The sequence below is a fragment of the Rhinatrema bivittatum genome, chromosome 8, assembly GCF_901001135.1.
Source record: "Rhinatrema bivittatum chromosome 8, aRhiBiv1.1, whole genome shotgun sequence".
NCBI classification, from domain to species: domain Eukaryota; kingdom Metazoa; phylum Chordata; class Amphibia; order Gymnophiona; family Rhinatrematidae; genus Rhinatrema; species Rhinatrema bivittatum.
The window spans coordinates 178,807,004-178,825,619 of record NC_042622.1 but is presented as its reverse complement, the minus strand read 5'-3'; the positions used below and the strand labels follow the sequence as shown (position 1 = coordinate 178,825,619).

The 18,616-nt window shown below is 47.0% G+C and overlaps 1 protein-coding gene and 1 long non-coding RNA gene across 5 annotated transcripts in view; one reads left to right on the top strand and one right to left on the bottom strand.

Moving 5' to 3' along the window:
- LOC115096678 overlaps positions 1 to 18,616 on the bottom strand; it is a 58,165-nt gene that overhangs the window by 39,154 nt on the left and 395 nt on the right. The window contains exon 2 of the long non-coding RNA XR_003858126.1: positions 16,952 to 17,015. This is a non-coding gene — a long non-coding RNA (uncharacterized LOC115096678). The remainder of the gene's footprint in view (positions 1 to 16,951; positions 17,016 to 18,616) is intronic.
- Positions 16,060 to 18,616, top strand: part of MYO19 (myosin XIX) — a 152,479-nt gene continuing 149,922 nt past the window's right edge. For 2 of the 4 annotated variants that reach the window (XR_003858125.1, XM_029611654.1), the window contains exon 1: positions 16,063 to 16,373. Coding sequence is in view for 3 of the 4 variants with exons in the window: in XM_029611654.1 (XP_029467514.1) it covers positions 16,281 to 16,373 (93 nt within the window). In the remaining variant the exon portion in view is untranslated. Of the gene's footprint in view, positions 16,374 to 18,616 lie in introns of all 4 variants that reach the window. The other 2 variants (XM_029611653.1, XM_029611651.1) reach the window with 2 other exon arrangements.

Below are 18,616 nucleotides of genomic sequence, written 5' to 3'. Positions count from 1 at the left end.
GGAAAGCATAATGTAAAAATGTTAATTAAACAGTACTTGCAATGACTTGATGTTCGAGTTAGGTTTGGCAGGCTTATATTGAATTAAAACGCTACTGCCCGATGCTGTTTGTCTTTTGCTTTCCTTACTCCCGATTTGCCATAATAGAAAGATTACCGGATTAGAACAGCACTACCAGTTTGTCGGCATTATAGCGTCTCTCCTCGTTAACATTTTATTGTCTTCTTTCTCAAATTTATATTGGGTTGATTTGTATCTATTTTTAATTATAACAAGTTTGGTACCGCGGCATTATAGTTTTCTTAGCCTCTATATTAATTAGAACTACTAAACATTCATCCTTTTAAACTCTTCAGTTTAATAGTTAAGGGGTGATATTTGCCTCATTTCATTGAAATTAAAGGATAAATGCTACATGATTTCTTTTTATATATTAATATGTTGTATTTTGAGAGCTTTCATGTTTTGCTGGCTCTCTGTATTTTATACAATTTAAGTGATCGCTGCTGCTTCTTTCCAACACTGGTCCACAAATATTTGTAGGCATGGGGTGAAAGTATTAACTTGTGGATTTTATATTAATTGGAAGGTATGTAATTTATTTATTCTGTTAAATATATTATAATCTATTTTTTTTCTCTCTCATCCTTATCTTCTTTCCTTCTCTTGTTCTTATAGGATCACATTACATATGAAACCCTGATTCAATAAATACAATGTTTTTTTATTTGTAATTAAGAGTGGCGCTATGTGTGTATTAGGTTGATGTGTACTTAATTTAAGATTTTTTGCTATTCCACTTACTATTATGCAGCTTGCCGATCCTCTCCTCGGTGAGGAAAACTCTGCCTCGACGTGTGTCGAACAGAGTTCTCCGGAATGTCAATGACTTGGGGAGGGAACCAACTGGCTCTTGGCCAAATTGACCACCCAACCCAGTGCTTTAGCAGTTGAAGAATCCGGTCTACCGTGGAGCGATAAAGCGAATCTGACTTCACCTGAATCAACCAATCGTCCAGGTAAGGATGGACTAACAGGCCTTCCTTTCGAAGCACCGCCGCCACCACAATCATGACTTTGATAAAGGTTCTTGGCACCGTGGCTAGCCCGAAAGGAAGAGCGCAGGACTGAAAATGGTGATCGAGAATGGAGAACCAGAGGAATTTCTGGTGATTGGCCCGGATCCTGATGTGCAAATTCACTTCTGTGAGATCCAGCGACGCTAGAAACTCTCCCTTTTGCACTGATGCTAAGACCGACCGCAGGGTCTCCATGTGGAAGCGGGGCACTCGAAGACACCTGTTGATCCACTTCAAATCGAGAATGGGCCAGAACGTGCCTTCTTTCTTGGGTACCACGAAATAAATGGAATAGCGGCCCTTCCATCGTTCCACAGGTGGAACTGGAACTATGGCTCCGAGATAGAATAGGCACTGTATGGTGTCCCGCACCGCCAGACGCTTCTCCTTGTACGAGCACGGGAAAACGAGAAAGCGGTCGCGAGGGCACTGAGCAAAATCTAAAGCATAGCCGTGTCTTATCACGCTGAGGACCCACTGGTCCGACGTCAACTTGGTCCATTCCTCGTAAAACAGAGACAGTCTGCCTCCCAACACTGGAACAGATGAATGGACCGGCCTCACCTCATTGGGAGGACTTAACGCCTCCTGCGTGATGCCCTCGAAAGGACTGGGACCAGGGCTGTTGTCTGCCGGAGTTCTGCCTAGAGGAGGAGCCCGACGACTGGTAGGACCGAAATCTATTTCCCCGGAAACGTGACCAAGACGAAGGAAAATTTCTCTGCTTGGGTCTGTCCTCCGGAAGACGATGGACCTTGTTCTCCCCCAAGGACTGGATCATGTCTTCTAAGTCCTTCCCAAAGAGAAGCTTGCCCTTAAAAGGTAGTGAACCCAACTGGACTTTGGAGGAGACATCAGCAGACCAGTTTTGCAACCAGAGTAGCCTGCGGGCAGACACCGCTGAAACCATAGACCGAGCAGAGGTTCGCAGCAGATCATAAAGGGCATCCACACTGTAGGCCACCACAGCCTCTAGCTGCCCAGCTTGAACACCCTCCTCCTCCGACAGGGACGTGTTACTCTGCAATTGCTGTACCCAGCAAAGACCCGCCCTTAAGGCAAAACTGCTGCACATGGCAGCCCATACCCCCAAGGCGGACACCTCGAAAATCTTCTTGAGCTGGACCTCGAGCTTACGATCCTGGAGATCCTTGAGGGCCATCGCGCCTGTCACCGGGATGGTGGTCTTCTTAGTAACTGCAGACACTGCCGCATCCATCTTAGGAACTCGGAGGAGGTCCAGTGCTTCTTCAGGCAAAGGGTACAGCTTATCCATGGCTTTGCTGACTTTTAGGCCCAAATCCGGAGTGTCCCACTCCAAAAACAACAAGTCAGTGACTAAAGATGAAAGGGGAAAGACTTGGTCGGGCCTCGAAGACCTATCATGACAGGATCAATGGACCCCATCCGCGAGTCCTCCAGAAGAACATCAATGCTCAATTCCTCCAGGATCGCAGGAATAAGTGGTCCCAACTTGTCCCTTCTAAAGAGATGGACCACTTTAGGGTCATCCCCGTCCACCCCATGGGGGCCCTGACTGGAAAAATGAGCCTGATCAGCCTCAGGGTCCACCCCCGGCGGGGGCTTGCTCCTGCAATCCTGCTCCTCTGGTTTAGAAACCTCAGAGGAGGAATCCGCCACCGGGTGGGATGAGGCGGTCCGAAGGGGCATTTAGCCTTCTGGTCCCCTTCCCCCTCCAAAAGCTTGGGTCTCTTAGGGTCCTGCATGCCGAGCTTGGTCACATGAAGCACTGCGTTACTTCCCGACTGCCTTTTTGCTGAAATCCTCGCCTTAAAAGCTTTATGCAGCAGCAGAATAAAATCTGAAGAAAAAGAAGAGGAGGAGTCTGAAGCCCCCCCCCCCCCCCGGGCTCTCCCCTGCTGGCAGCATTAACCCTTCCAGCAGCATGCTGCCCGCTGCGGAGATAAAGGAGGGGGAGAATTCCCTTCCCCCTCTGTGGTCCGTGTCACAGCGGAAAAAGCGGACAAAATGGCACGGGAACGGATCCGACGAGGCAAGCCACGGTCGCCCAAGCCCTGCAATCTCCTTGTGCGATCTGGAACCGCCGCCCCAGCGCCTCCCGAGGGGCCCTCCCCCCAGGGAGGCAGGCAGAGCAGAGCTTGTCCCTGGAAACGTGTGCATCGTCGCACGCACAGCAGGCCGCACCACGCAGCATGACTGACAGGCTCTGAGGAATGCTGGCTGAAAAAAGATTCAAGCCCGCAGTGGTGAGCAGCATCGGCAAAACAAGCCTGCGTCCGTGGAAAACAGTGTCGGCAGGAGCAGAGAATCAGGCTCAGCAGATAAGCTCTTTATTTATATTTTTTTTTTTTTTTTTTTCCAAACCTGGAAAGTATAGGCTTGGGTCCTGTCCTCTGGGGGTGAGTGAGCCGGGCTCCCCGGTATCACCCCCAAACGCAGTCGAGAACACAGGGCAACGGGGTTCTCAATCCCTAACACCCGTGGGACCTGCCAACCCCCTGGGAAGCTCGAGAAATTCCTCTTCAAGCTCTTTTTTTTTTTTTTAAACTAGGAACTCCTAACTATCCTGTCCCTCACTGAACATTGTCCTGTCTCGTTTCTCCTTTCTTTTTTTTTTTGCTAACTACAGACTGTAGGGTTTTGCACCTCCACCATCTGCTGGAGACAGAAATACTGACGGACTGTAGGTGGCATCTCAGGGTATAGGGCAGAGTCAGTCAAAACTTCTCTATCTCCATCTGCTGGTGGGGAAGCAAAACCCAGGAGTCTGGACTGATCCGGGTATGTACAAGGAAATATTATTTATATATATTTTGCAGCCCCTGACACAGCCCCGTTAAAGGGTGAAACTCGGCCTGAGTCGACGCAGCCCCATTAAAGGAAGAAACTCTGCCTGAGTATGGCATTATTTATGGGGATTTTTTAACCTTGTCACATCTGGATTGACTGTTGAATAAAGGAGTCCTTACACCTAAGGAAATCAGACTTATTCCATTGTGTTTGTCTACTGCAAAGTTGCCTGGAATAACCTATTAGCAGAGAAGATGGTGGCCAATAGTGCAACAGAATTTAAGCAGTCTTGGGATAGATATAAAAGGTATGTATGAAAACAGGATTTAGAGGCAGGGTAACAGAAATGGTGGTAGGGAGGCCTGGATCCTGGTTTAATTATGGAAAATTGTGTGCTCATGTACCCAGTATGGTAGAGGACAAATGATGGAAGGTAGTGACTTGAATAAGGAGCAATATCCTACAGTTTGAAGGTGCTCTTAGCTTAAACTGTGCAGATGGGAATAACAGCAGTTGGGATGGATGAATTGGTCCTTGTCTGGCATCGTGTCAGGGCTGGTGCAAGGATATTTGGCATCCTACGCAAACCTTACAACTTTGCACTCCCCCATACAATTAAAACTTTTGAATTTATAACAGTGGATGATCTTGCTACATGAAGTGTATCAAATTCATTAAAATTTGCCAAACACCATAAAATATTTCAAAGCAGCAAACACAATTAAAACTGATAAAGATTAAAAAAATATCCTTTGCTCTCTGTACCTGGGAATTTTTTATTTCCAGCTACCTTGACAATATGGATGTGCGCGCACACTTTTTCCTCTCTCATGCATACATATACACACTCGCTCTTGCACATTCTCACACATACACGCTCTCATATTCACATATACTCCCATGCTCACATGTGCTCTTACACATACCCACACACATGCTCGTTCTCTCTCTCATACACACATGCTTTCACTCACTTTCTCCATCTCTGGAAGCACAAGCTACAACAGCAGTTTTCTCTTTCTTGGAGCTTACACTGCTCCTGCTCTACTCTAGGCCTACTGCTGCTCCCCCACTTCATTTCTTTGGCCTTGCCCACCACTGCTTGGCATCCTGCTCCTCCTCATTTCTTGGCCCACGGTCCGTTGCTATTGAAGCTCTTGTTCTGTCTCCTTTCAGCATCCCCGAGGGCCCACCCCTACTGGAACTTCTGTTCCTTCACATTTCTTTAACCCAACAACTCCACCACTGCTGGAGCTTCTGCTCCTTAGGTTTCTTCAGGGCCGCCCTCCTTTCTTAGCTCCCGCAGACCTGAAGCTGTTCCTACTGCAGCGATGGCATCTTCTTCCCGCTGGCAGAAGCCCCAAGCACTGCACTTCCTCTTGCAACCCTTGCCAGCAAGGTCATGCCACCACTCTGCCGTCCCCTGGATGGTGGCGCTCTAGGCAGCCACTTAGTCCGTTTAGTGCTTCCAGCAGCCCTGCATCGTGTATTGTCTTATGACATGTGGAACTCTCATGGTTTCCTAATTTAATCTCTTAAATTCATGTGCAATCTTACAAAAGTTGGACGTGCTTTGTAAACAAAGCTTGTAAACTCCTATGTGCAGGGCTCTTTCTTACCTGTTTTATGTTAATTGTTCATTGCGTTTCTTTACTGATTCTTGGTTTATATGTTCACTGTCAGTTTTATATTAAATAAATGTGGCACTGTTTGTATACTGTTGTTTCATCAATTTTGGCTCTCTAATGGGTTCTGCTGCCTCATACTACAGCCTCCACTGCAATTTTCAAGCACATTCATTGGCTGTGACTACATTACATTTTTAATTTATATGCTGCCCTCCTTCAAGAAGGACCGACAGTGGCTTACAATATAGCAGCAGTTATAAATGATAAGAATGAAGCTACAGTTTCTTGATATAGTAAAATTGTTATTAAATCTATAAGGATGCAATCACATTAAAAATCTACAGGGAAGTAGGATTTAAAATTGGTAACAGAAAAAGGATTAATAAGTCAGTTTTCAAGCTGCTTGGATTGCTGCACAGTCCGCAGATACCTTTTAACCACGGTCTACACAACAATTAATAAAAGTATGTGTGTGCTCTCACTTCTAAAGCTGCCGTGGAGACAACATATCTGCAGATATTTGCATAAGGATAATAATGTGTGTAGATCTGGAAATGTAATCTGCGTGCATTATTTTTGTCTCCCATGCCCCAGGAACACCTTCCTAATGCAGCTAAAAGTACGTGTTGTGAAACCCGCACATGACAATTAGCGGTCAGCCTTTTCACCCCAGTATATTGGTACTGATCCAAGGAAATAGTTTTTGAAAACTGTCAGCCCCACAGTGTGGCCAGGTCCCTTTAAACAACTGTGCACCACTCATGAGTACAACAAACCTTGAATTAAATTCAGGGAGTCTTACACTGACACGCATTCTTTAGTCTTGTTTTCTTAGAGTTTAAGAATGAATGGAAGCCTATCCTACTTCACTCGCTCGCTTTTCCTCATTCGTCTTCAAGTCCTCACTCTTTGCAGTTGTGAGAGGCTGCAATTGTAATTGCCATATTACTGGGACTTGAAACACCCCACTAGTCCAGGGATTTACTGCCTGGAAGAATAATAGAAAAAAGAAATAAATTATTTTTTTTTTTTAGAATGTTTTATTAGGCTGCACCCCTTTTGAGCTCCAGGGCAAGAAGTTTGGAAAACCTTTAAAGAAAAGCATCTTTGTTCAAGAATGATTACAAATATTTACAAAGCTCATCAAAGAAGCTTAAAGCACCTTATAAATAGAATCAACAAGTATCTACTAGAGCAGCGGTTTTCAACCAGTGTGTCGCCAAGCACCGGCAGGTGTGTCGCGCCTCCCAGTGTTCCATGACCCCGCTTATGCTTCCCTTCTCCCTAGGTGGCGGGACTAAAGAATGGAGAAACCTGCGTGCTGTCGCCAGTGTGACCGAAGAATGGAGAAATGCTGCGCGCTGCTGCCGGTGGAGCCAAAGAATGCAGAGACGCTGCACGCTGCTGCTGGTGGCCAAAGAATGAAGAGACGCTGTGCGCCACTGCCGGTGGCTGAAGAGTGGAAAGACCTGTGCGCCACCGCCGGCAGGGCTGAAGAATGGAGAGATGCTGTGCGCTGCTGCCAGCGGCTGAAGAGCGGAGAGACCCTGCGCACCACGGGAAGCGGCTGGAGAGACTTTGCACGCTGCCGAAGGTCAGGCCAGAGGCGGCTGAGAAGCGGAGGCCAGGCTTATTGGGCCAATCAATGAGAAGGGGCTCCATGTGAGCTTCCGTGTATGTGTGGTAGAATGGTGCCTGGGTGCATGAGTGAGAGCTTGTGTGTGTGTGTGTGGTAGAATGGGTGCCTGGGTGCATGAGTGAGAGCTTGTGTGTGTGTGGTAGAATGGGTGACTGGGTGGTGAGTGGCAGATTTGTGTGTGTGTGGTAGAATGGGTGCATGAGTAGCAGTGTGTGTGGTGCCTGGGTGCATGAGTGAGAGCTTGTGTGTGTGTGTGTGTGTGTGTGTGGTGCCTGGGTGCATGAGTGAGAGCTTGTGTATGTGTGGTACAATGGGTGCATGAGTGGCAGTGTATGTGAATGTGGTTGTGACAGAGTATGTGTGAGCTTTATTGTAAGTGACAGAGCATGTGTGTGAGAGACAGAAACTGGTCAGGGAGGTGACTGGGGTGTGTGTGTGTGTGTGTGTGAGAGACAGACTGGTCAGCGAGGTGATGTGTTTGTGTGAGAGACAGAGACTGATCAGGGAGGTGATGTGTGTGTGTGAGAGACAGAGACTGATCAGGGAGGTGATGTGTGTGTGTGTGAGAGACAGAGACTGGTCAGGGAGGTGTGTGTGTGTGTGTGTGTGCGTGTGTAAGAGAAACAGAGACTGGTCAGAGAGGTGACTGTGTGAGAGAGACAAAGACTGGTCAGGGAGGTGACTGGTGTGTGTGTGTGTGTGTGTGTGAGAGAGAGAGAGACAGATACTGGTCAGGGAGGTGACGTGTGTGTGTGTGAGAGAGACAGACTGGTCAGCGAGGTGACTGGTGTCTGTGAGAGACAGAGACTGGTCAGGGAGGTGACTGGTGTGTGTGTGTGTGTGTGAGAGAGAGAGACAGAGACTGGTCAGGGAGGTGACTGGTGTGTGTGTGTGTGAGAGACAGAGACTGGTCAGGGAGGTGACTGGTGTGTGTGTGAGAGAGAGACAGAGTCTGGTCAGGGAGGTGACTGGTGTGTGTGTGAGAGAGACAAAGTCTGGTCAGGGAGGTGACTGGTGTGTGTGTGAGAGACAGAGACTGGTCAGGGAAGTGACTGGTGCATGTGTGTGTGTGTGTGACAGAGAGAGAGACAGAGACTGATCAGGGAGGTGATGTGTTTGTGTGAGAGACAGAGACTGATCAGGGAGATGATGTGTGTGTGTGAGACAGAGACTGATCAGGGAGATGATGTGTGTGTGAGAGAGACAGAGACTGGTCAGGGAGGTGACTGGTGTGTGTGTGTGTGTGAGAGAGAGAGAGACAGATACTGGTCAGGGAGGTGACTGGTGTGTGTGTGTGTGTGAGAGAGAGGGCATCAGCTTTGGTGTTCTTGTCACCAGGGTGATATTTGAGCACAAAGTCAAAGCGGTTGAAAAATAAGGACCATCTAGCTTGTCTATGGTTAAGACGTTGCGCATGGCGGAGATACTCTAGATTCTTATGGTCCGTAAACACGGTAATTTGATGTTGAGCGCCTTCGAGCCAAGGCTGCCATTCCTCGAATGCCAACTTAATAGCCAGGAGCTCTTTGTCACCGATCCCATAATTCTTCTCTGCCAGAGAAGCGTCGTGAGAAGAAAGAGCAGGGACGTAAGGACTTGGAATCTCCAGTCTGGCTCAGAACAGCCCTCACACCGACGTCAGAGGCATTGACCTTTACGATGAATGGCTTGTTGGGGTCCGGATGACGTAGGCATGGTTCTGTGGAAAAGGCAGTCTTTAAATCTTCGAACGCGGAAATGGCCTCCGCAGACCATTTAGAAGCATTGGCCCCTTTCCGGGTCATAGCAGTCAAGGGCACCATTAAAGAAGAATAGTTCTTTATAAAGCTTCTATAGTAATTGGTGAACCCCAAAAATCGTCTCAGGGCCTTCAGGCTGTTAGGTTGGGACCAATTCTTGATACTTTCTAATTTTTGGGGATCCATCTGGAAGCCATCTTTAAACACAATGTAGCCAAAAAAGGCACGGAGTCTTTATGGAATTCGCACTTGGATAGCTTGGTGTAGAGTCGGTGTTCTCGGAGTCTTAGTAGAACTTGCTTGACATCTTCTAGATGAGTAGACAGATTCTGAGAAAATATTAGGATGTCATCTAGGTACACTACGACACTGTTGTACAACAAATCCAGCAGAATGTTATTCATCATGTTCTGGAACACAGCGGGTGCGTTGCACAGGCCGAAGGGCATTACTAAGTACTCAAAATGACCATCTCAAGTGTTGAAAGCCGTTTTCCACTCGTCACCACTGCAAATCCGGACTAAGTTGTAGACCCCCTTCAGGTCAAGTTTTGAAAATATCTTGGCCCCCTGAAGCCGTCAAACAGCTCTGAGATTAAAGGCAGGGGGTAACTGTCTTTAATCGTAATCTCGTTCAGACCTCGATAGTCGATACAAGGACGTAAGGTCCCGTCCTTCTTCCCCTCAAAGAAGAATCCTGCGCCGTGGCGACTTTGAAGGTCTCATGAAACCTTTCTGTAAATTCTCCTCGATGTACCCGGACATAGCCTTATTCTCTATTGCAGAGAGTGGATAGACACGTCCTTTAGGAGGTTCAGTGTTTGGTTTCAGCCAAATGGCACAGTCATAAGATCTGTGTGGAGGGAGGATGGCAGCAGCTTCTTTGGAAAACACATCACTGAATGATGTGTATTGAGGCGGCAGTCCTGCCATCACTGGAGTTGTAGGCATGCAGAGAACAGGAGAAACTTCCTTGAGGCAACTGCCATGACAACCTGGGCCCCAGCGGGAGAGTTCCAAGGAGGACCAGTCGAATTGAGGCTGATGCAACTGCAACCAGGGTAATCCCAGAACGATAGGGTGCATGGCCTTCTCTAACACAAAGAAGGGAATTGTTTCCGTATGGAGGGCTCCGGTGCGAAGAGTCAATGGTTCAGTGTGACAAGTCACATCACCGGGCAAAGGCTCTCCTTGGATGGATGACAAGAGTAGTGGAGCTTCTAAAGTAACGAGGGGAATCCTCAAATGTTCCACTAGATGTCGAAGAATAAAGTTGCCTCCTGCCCCTGAATCCACAAGGACAAGAGTTTGGATTGTAGACAGTCCGCAAGTCAGGGAGACTGGTAGAGAGAGCGGAGGAGAAGGCGTGGTAAGGCCTAAGAACAGTCCTCCTGCAGGACTTAGGCCATGCCTCTTCCGAAGTCTTCTCTCTTTTGAAGTCAAATGACTGCGACCAAGTTGCATCGGTTCTTCTCCACTGGCAACAGGTACTGCTGGAACCAACCAAAGTGCAAGTTTAGCACGAGTCTCCTTCTGAACCAGTCCTTTAGTAGGCTTGAGTTCTTTCACCTTATCACGAAGCTGGTGGTCAATTCTAGTAGCCAAAGCCACTAGTTCATCCAGTGAGTCAGGTGACTCACGAGCGGCAAGCTCATCCTTCAAGCAGGTATTCAGACCTCTGAAGAATAGAGTTTTCAGGCATCTAGGTTCCCAGCATAATTCTGTAGCAAGAGTCTTGAACTCTATTGCAAAATCAGCCAGTGGTCGGTTGCCTTGCTTCAGGTCCACCAGGTCAGAACCAGCAACAGTCACTCAAGCAGGATCATCAGAAACGGATTTAAATAATTCTAGAAATCCTTGCCTCCTCCCTAAGACAGCTTCCCTCACTACACTGATTCCCAAGCAACCACCCACCTCTCTAGGAACATTCTAAATTGTACAGTACCGATATACTGTAGTTATACCCCATGGCATGCATTATTTATTTATTAAGTTCTTATTTATGAAGTTTAAACCAAATATTTATGTTTAATCCCTGTTACCATGTATAATGTACCCATTCTTGTTTTGTATTTCTATGTAAAGCCCGTTGCTGCATTATGTTCCACTGTAAACCGAGGTGATGTTCCAAACGTGCCGTGGTATATAAAAATCCCTTAAATAAATAAAATAAAATAAAACATCAATATCCTGCAGGATTGGATTCTTACGTTCCCATGGCGTTGAAGCCCAAGACAAGGCCCTTCCACCAAGATAAGATAGAATATAAGTAGTCTTGGCGTAGGCTGTGGGGAAGTGTGCAGGCTGCAATGTGAAATGCATGCAGCATTAGTTTAGGAAACCTCTAGTTCTTTGAATCTCTCCAGAGAAACGAACTGGAGCAGCCAGAGGTACCATGGTCTTTATAGTTACTTCAGGTAACTGACCTTCATTACTGGAAGTAGTGCCTTGCGTCTTCTGTGCTCGTAGCTGATGAAACGCTGAAGTGAGTTTCTCCAATGCGTCTCGACGTTCAGCAGTGCAAAGGGCCAGGCCTGGAATGGCCTGCAAGGCATTGAGCTGTGCCGGATCCATGGAGTTAGAATCTGTTATATTTAGTGAGGTTTGGGTGGACCCTTGGACACTGTGGCAGCTGACCACACCCACGGGGGGAAGTCCAGGTTGTCATGGCAGTTACCTCAAGGAAGTTTCTCCTGTTCTCTGCATGCCTACAACTTCAGTGATGGCAGGACTGCTGCCCCAATACGCATCGTTCAGTGAACGCACGCCATGACCTCGGATGTCCAGCAGGGCGCTCAGGTCACGGCGTGCGTTCATGCGCTCATTCACCATCGCCGGCGAGGGCTGCTGGAAGCCGCGCCTCGCATGGGGAGCGTCCGATCCGCCCCGGGCTGCTGAAGCCGCTCTCGCTCTCGCCGCCGGCTGCCCCCGGGAGGAGGGGAGAGAGAACTGGGGCTGCTCCGGACAGGGCAGGTGAGCGGGGGCTGGGGGAAAGTTTGCCTGATCCTGAAGCGTGGCTTTCCCGGTGCGTTGGATTTTAGGTTGGGCAGGCAAGAGTTTAGGCTGGCTGATACTTCTCTGATCTTTTTCTTTTGCTTTAAGTTGGGATCCACTTCCTGGTACCTGTCATTTCAAATGGCATTTGAAATGACAGGTACCAGCGCACACAGGATATTGTATAGGCGCTGTATAGCGCTCTATACAGTAAAATGGATTGCGCTTCATGGACGCAGCTTGCATTTGCATGCTATTTAAATACTGTATCGAGCGGTATGTGATCCGAACTGTGCGCGCAACAAACGAGTGGGCGCCCGGCACTGCCGCACATTTTCTACCGCGTCCTTACTGTATCGGCCTGACAGAGATTGATCTTTTATTAGACAATATGGTAAAGCCACCAGAGGTGGCAGTGGTGAGCCGCAGAAGTAGCCCAGCGGGGCTAGTATCCCTCAGGCACTGGAACAGCGACTCCTCCGGTAGCAGTGCTGTAGTGGAAGGAACTGAGAATAATGAGTACAGTGAAATATGCACAAAGCCCCAGTATGGAGAACCCCAGGATAGGGAGAGCAGGCCCTTGAGGAGCGAGTACCTGATCCCTGAAAGCTGAGAGGCTTGAAGGTAATGTACTCACACAGCGGTTCCACGTAGGAGATGGCACTAGGGCTGGAACGGAGGTAGGCCCTCGAGGAGCAAGTACCTGGTTCCAGGGAACAGCTCTGAGGTGAAGATGGTAGCACTCACTGGTGTTGAAGATAGCGAATCCTTCCAGGCAGAAGAGAAGGTAGGAGCAGACAGCGAGTCAGGGAACATGGGCCCTCGAGGAATGAGTACTGGTTTCCTGATAGCGACCTGAAAAGCAAGTGAGGTCCCCGGGGAACGGGTACCCCGTTAGCGTTAAGAGTCCAATGGAAAATTGGAGAGGCAGAGTAGCTGGGTACGGAGAGCAAATCCCATCCGAAAGATTCCCCTTACTAACGCAAAGGCTAGCAAACATCGTAGGCTTTAAATATCCGGGCAGCGTGACGTCAACACAGGGGGATGCCCCTGAGGTTCACGCCAAGTAGGAAATAAGAGTGAGGGCCACACGGTGCGCGCCCTAAGGTACCAGCGGAGCATGGCGGGAGGCAGCGCCCAAGCCGGTCCGGGGACACCGGAGAGGACGGCAGGCAGACGCCGCGGCAGCCAGGCGTCCATCCATAGTGAGAGGAGGTGCAAAGAAAGAAAGGTAGGCGGAGTGAAGTCGTCAGGAAGGAACGGTTGCAACACTCGGGGGTCTCTCTCTCTCTTATTTCTACAGGACCTCTGGACTACTAGGTACTCGCTCCTTGAGGGCCTACCATTCTAGTATCCTGTACCACGGACCTTCGGTCCCACCATATCTACCAGGAAGACGCCTACACTCCTGTGAGTACCTTTACGATCCAGTGCTCCAACTCCACCCTCCAGGCTCGGTGTTGCCCGCTCTGCGGGTCCCCGCCTCTCTGTAACATCTGGGTGAGAATCTTCATCAGAGACTGTTGAACGTATTGGCACCTCGCCAACTTCAGTGCCTTACCTTCCTGCTTCATACCATCTATCTACAGCAGTACAATAAAGCCTTCCATTCAATCTGTGTCTGCTATCTGAGTTTAGCCAATCTCTGTGGTTCCCCACGGGGCTCCTCCCCGTGGGTGGGGTCATCTCCATAGTGACAAAGCATCCGCAATGCCACAAACACAACAATTGCCACCTATCCCATGACTTTTTACTTTTCCTAGAAGCCTCTCATGAGGAACTTTGTTAAACGCCTTCAGAAAATCCAAGTACACTACATCTACCGGTTCACCTTTATCCACATGTTTATTAACTCCTTCAAAAAGTGAAGCAGATTTGTGAGGCAAGACTTGCCTTGGGTAAAGCCATGCTGACTTTGTTCCATTAAACCATGTCTTTCTATATGTTCTGTGATTTTGATATTTAGAACATTTTCCACTATTTTTCCTGGTACTGAAGTCAGGCTAACCGGTCTGTAGTTTCCCGGATCGCCCCTGGAGCCCTTTTTAAATATTGGGGTTACATTAACTATCCTCCAGACTTCAGGTACAATGGATGATTTTAATGATAGGTTACAAATTTTTACTTATAGGTCTGAAATTTCATTTTTTAATTCTTTCAGAACCCTGGCGTGTATACCATCTGGTCCAGGTAATTTACTACTCTTCAGTTTGTCAATCAGGCCTACCACATCTTCTAGGTTCACCGTGATTTGGTTCAGTCCATCTGAATCATTACCCATGAAAACCTTCTCCAGTACGGGTACCTCCCCAACATCCTCTTCAGTAAACACCGAAGCAAAGAAATCATGTAATCTTTCCGTGATGGCCTTATCTTCTCTAAGTGCCCCTTTAATCCCTCGATCATCTAACAGTCCAACTGACTCCCTCACAGGCTTTCTGCTTCGGATATATTTTAAAAAGTTTTTACTGTGAGTTTTTGCCTCTATGGCCAACTTCTTTTCAGATTCTCTCTTAGCCTGTCTTATCAATGTCTTACATTTAACTTGCCAACGCTTATGGATTATCCTATTTTCTTCTGTTGGATCCTTCTTCCAATTTTTGAATGAAGATCTTTTGGCTAAAATAGCTTCTTTCACCTCTCCTTTTAACCATGCCGGTAATCATTTTGCCTTCTTTCCACCTTTTTTAATGTGTGAAATAGATCTGAACTGTGCTTCTAGGAATATATTTTTTAACAATCAGGGCTGGAGGGAGATCTCCTCCCCCCAACACTCTGTTCTCCACGGTGCAAAAAGTGCCCAAAATGGCCGTCGTTCCCGATCAGCTCGGGAATGGGTCCCCCGGAGCCTCTAAGGCAGCGAGCAGCCTCCAGGCGCTATGCTGCTAAGAATCTGCTGCGGCAATCCTGCCAGAGCTCTCCTCATCCCCCGGGGAGGCACCGATCACAAATCCTAATGGAGTTGCGGCTAGAGAGCTGATCGCCGCAGCAGGAACAACGGCCCGTTCGTGGCATGCCTGAGGAGAAGAGGAAATGCTGCGAGGCAGCTGCCGGCCGGCTGGCCCGGGAGAAAAAAGTAGGCTAGAAATAACCCCCTTTGGGGAATCCCCTCCCCTACCTGCTGCCAAGGAGAAGCTGAAGAAAACCAAAACTCCCTGCACCTTTTTTTTTTTTTTTTACAACTTTAACAAAACTAATAATCAAAACCAGAAAATACTTCCCTGAAGAATCTGGTATGGCAGCGGTAAAGGAGCAAAGGAGAGGGGGGAGGGAGCTGGACCACCAGCTATCACCCACCGACCGACTTAGGGACAAAGATCGGGGTTCCCAACCCCTGCTTGTCCAAGACGCCTACAACCGGGGGGAGGGGGATGGCCCCACCAGGACCTCACAAATCCCCTGGGAGACTCCAAGATAGGATCAGATCCTCTAATTAAATTTTTTTTTCTTTGCTTGAATCAGAACCGCAGGTTTTGCACCACCTTCATCTTCTGGAGACAGAGAAATACTGAAGAGCAGCAGTTGGCACAACAGGTTGAGGGCGCTCTCAAAGTTTTTCTCTGTATCCATCTGCTGGAAGGGAGGAAAACCCAGCTGTCTGGACTGATCCGGGTAGGTACAGGGAATGCATTGTTTGTGATGAATTCAGTCCTAGCTGGGGAGGGATGGTGGTGCTGGGGATACTGTCTGCCCCTTTTATCCTGCCTGTCCCCTATGTCCTGTCAGCACTGAAGCCTGATCTCCCTGCCTTGTTATTATTATTATTGTCACCACAGCTCAGAGTAGTGGGGAAGGTGCAGGGGGGAGGGGGTTTGTCTTTTCCTCTGTAGTTCATGGAAATATTTTCCGGCTCAGACTGTGTCATGTCTCCATGCAGCTTTAGCTTCCCCAAAGGTGATAGATTTTGTCCGGATCCTGGCATGACCAGAGTAGCTACACCGTGGCCCCCGGGGTCCCAGTGAGCACAAGGCAACACCAAAGCCACTTGACAACTAAACCGTACACTTCTTAAATTAAAGCTGCCAAAGCCTGCACCTCCCTCTCCCTTTTCTAGTCCCATCCTAATAGTTTCTATGAAGAGAAATGATTTCCGATTTGCAATTCGTGGATTCATTTTTCAACTTGGTAAGGTTAAGGAATGGCTTGCAAAGAAAACATAAAAACCTGTTGGCAGTGAAGCAGATTCCCGATTGCATCTTATATTCTTAGTTTTTGCGGCTGTTATTTTCGTTTTTATTTCCTCCCCGGGGAGAGGGTTAGCGAGCGGAAAGTGCGGCGGCGGATGAGCAGCTGAGGGGCTGGGTGGTGGTGGTGGTGGTGGTGTTGCTGGGTTCCCTCCCCCTCCTCCTTTTACGACACTGCCTGTGCTTGGCTGTTTCCAGGCTCAGGCTGGGAGAGGAGGAGCAGCAGCAGCAGCAGCAGCAGAAGACATGGCGCGGCTGGTGGCAGTTTGCAGGGACGGGGAGGAAGAATTCCCCTTCGAGAAGCGGCAGATCCCCCTCTTCATCGACGATACGCTGACGGTGAGGCGCTGGGGTGGCTTGTGAGCCGGCCGGGGGCGGGTGACAGGCGAAGAGCTTCTGTTTTGGGGGGGCAGGGGCAGACGTTAAAGCGAGTCGAATGCACACTTTGAAGCAAAAAGCATGTTGCAACTGCTAGGCGAGGCCTCCTTTAGGACAGATTGGTACCTGGAAGGGGGGTGTTAGGTTTGATGCGTAGTGAATGGATGCAAATGGATTTACAGGGGAGTGGAGGGAACCTGACTCTGTAAACGCTTCTGTCTTATTTAAAAATGGAATTGCCCGTTTGGAGGCTGTCTTATGCAAATATTTCCTGCGAGTGATATGTTATTTTCCTAGGTTTGTCATGTTGTGTTTTCAAGTTACTTTGCATTAGTTATTAATGTATGGTAAAAAGTTTGCCCGTTTAGTGCAGCTTTATTGGCTTAACTCGTATACACAGTACGAACTCATACAATGATTGAGATCTGTTTTTTTATGTAATCGTTGCAGTACTTTTATGTTCATTTTTCTATTTGTGACCATATGCAAAGCATTTGGTACCTATGTTTTTAATATTGCAATAGTTGAAGGAGACATACCTTATTCTTTAGGGAAAAAGGATTTCCAAAATACTTTGATTCAAATTTGATCGCATATCCAACCCTGTTGGAAGGAAAAGAGACATGTTTTTCCAGAATTATTGAGCATTTCAAGATTGATTTGCTATTTTGAAGGATTTGATTCTGAAAGAACCTATGTCCCCCTTTCTAGGATGGAAATGTTATTAGAGCATGCCAGTGAAGCTCCTATAAATTTATATTGCTGAAAATATGGGGAAAATATACATTAACTTGGCTTACTTAAGGCTTTAATTTTTTAGGATTTAACAAAACAAAATATCTTGTGTGTGTGTGTGAATATATACAGATATAGACAGGCATGGACATATGTTTAGAACATTTGGGCACCTATCAAAAATGCCTAGGAGCCAATTAAACTTTTTTCTTTATATTTTCCCAGCTTTTTTGCTTATTTTGCTCTTTGTCTTTACTTTTGCTTATAACTCAGTTATGTATGCAGGGCCACACACAGACAGTAGTTTCAGTTGTTCAGGTACAGCTCTTGTTTCAAAACCAGTATACAATTTTCAAGTAAGAAATCTGATATACTTTGAAACTCATTTGTTTTTATCTAATTGTGAACATATTAGGTCAATAAAAACAGATTTGTATAGTTGCACCTTTTCTACAGAACCCATAATCTCACTCAGTGCAATTAACAGTCTAGTACAATGTACATCAGTTTTCAACTGATGTGACCAAAAATCTTTTTAATCCAAGTCATAGGGGAAGTTAGTTGCATTCTGTATTTGGCATGATTCTCCTTTTAGTGTCATTATTGGTTAACAGGTCTAAGAAGAGAAAAGTAATTTGTCACTTTTGCAAGCTCTTCTTGACAGCACTGTACTATGAAAACAGTAGATGGAGGTTACTATTGTGTATCTAGCACTTTTGCAGTCATATGGACCTTCTCAGATTTTATATCCTTAATCGTTATCCATGTCAGTCAAAGGTTCTTGGTGATTACACCTGCCCAAAAAGGTAAACAATGGAACCCTTGTTCCAACTGCTGGTTCTCCCCCCCCCCGAAATTCCTGACAGAAGCCCAAGGGAGAAAGTAAAGTAAGAAAGTTGTAACCAAGACTCAAGATGGTGTGCAGCAGGGAGTTGGACCATCCCATCACCCCTCTTAAGCCTGAAATGCCACATCACTCCTATTCCAAGATATGGCATGTACGTTATTCCTGGAGCACACATGGATCCTATTCTGAGGATAGGAATGTACTGCAGACTCTTAAGATACAACACACAATGACAAATTACAAAAGCTTTTGGTTTCTACATCCTCTTTGTTCAACTCCTAGTGAATGAGATCCTGTTGCAGAGATAATGTCACTTGAGGGGTGATGCCTTGGGTATGATCTCCAGCAGCCAAGGAATGGTACCAAAGGCAGGGAAGGCTTCTAAAAATAAATTAGTCCTAGAGTACATGGTAATACACAGATAAAATGCCAGGAGCCAGATCATTTGGATGCCTAAAATTTACAAAAGAAAAAATGTAAAAATAAAGGAAAGGCAAAAACATTTTATAGAAAACTGAACTAAAAATAGATTAAAAAAAAAATTCAAAAGACACAAAAAGCAAAATATAAAAAAAAACCCCCCAAGCAAATAACAGCAGCAGCAAACCAAAAACAAAGCTAG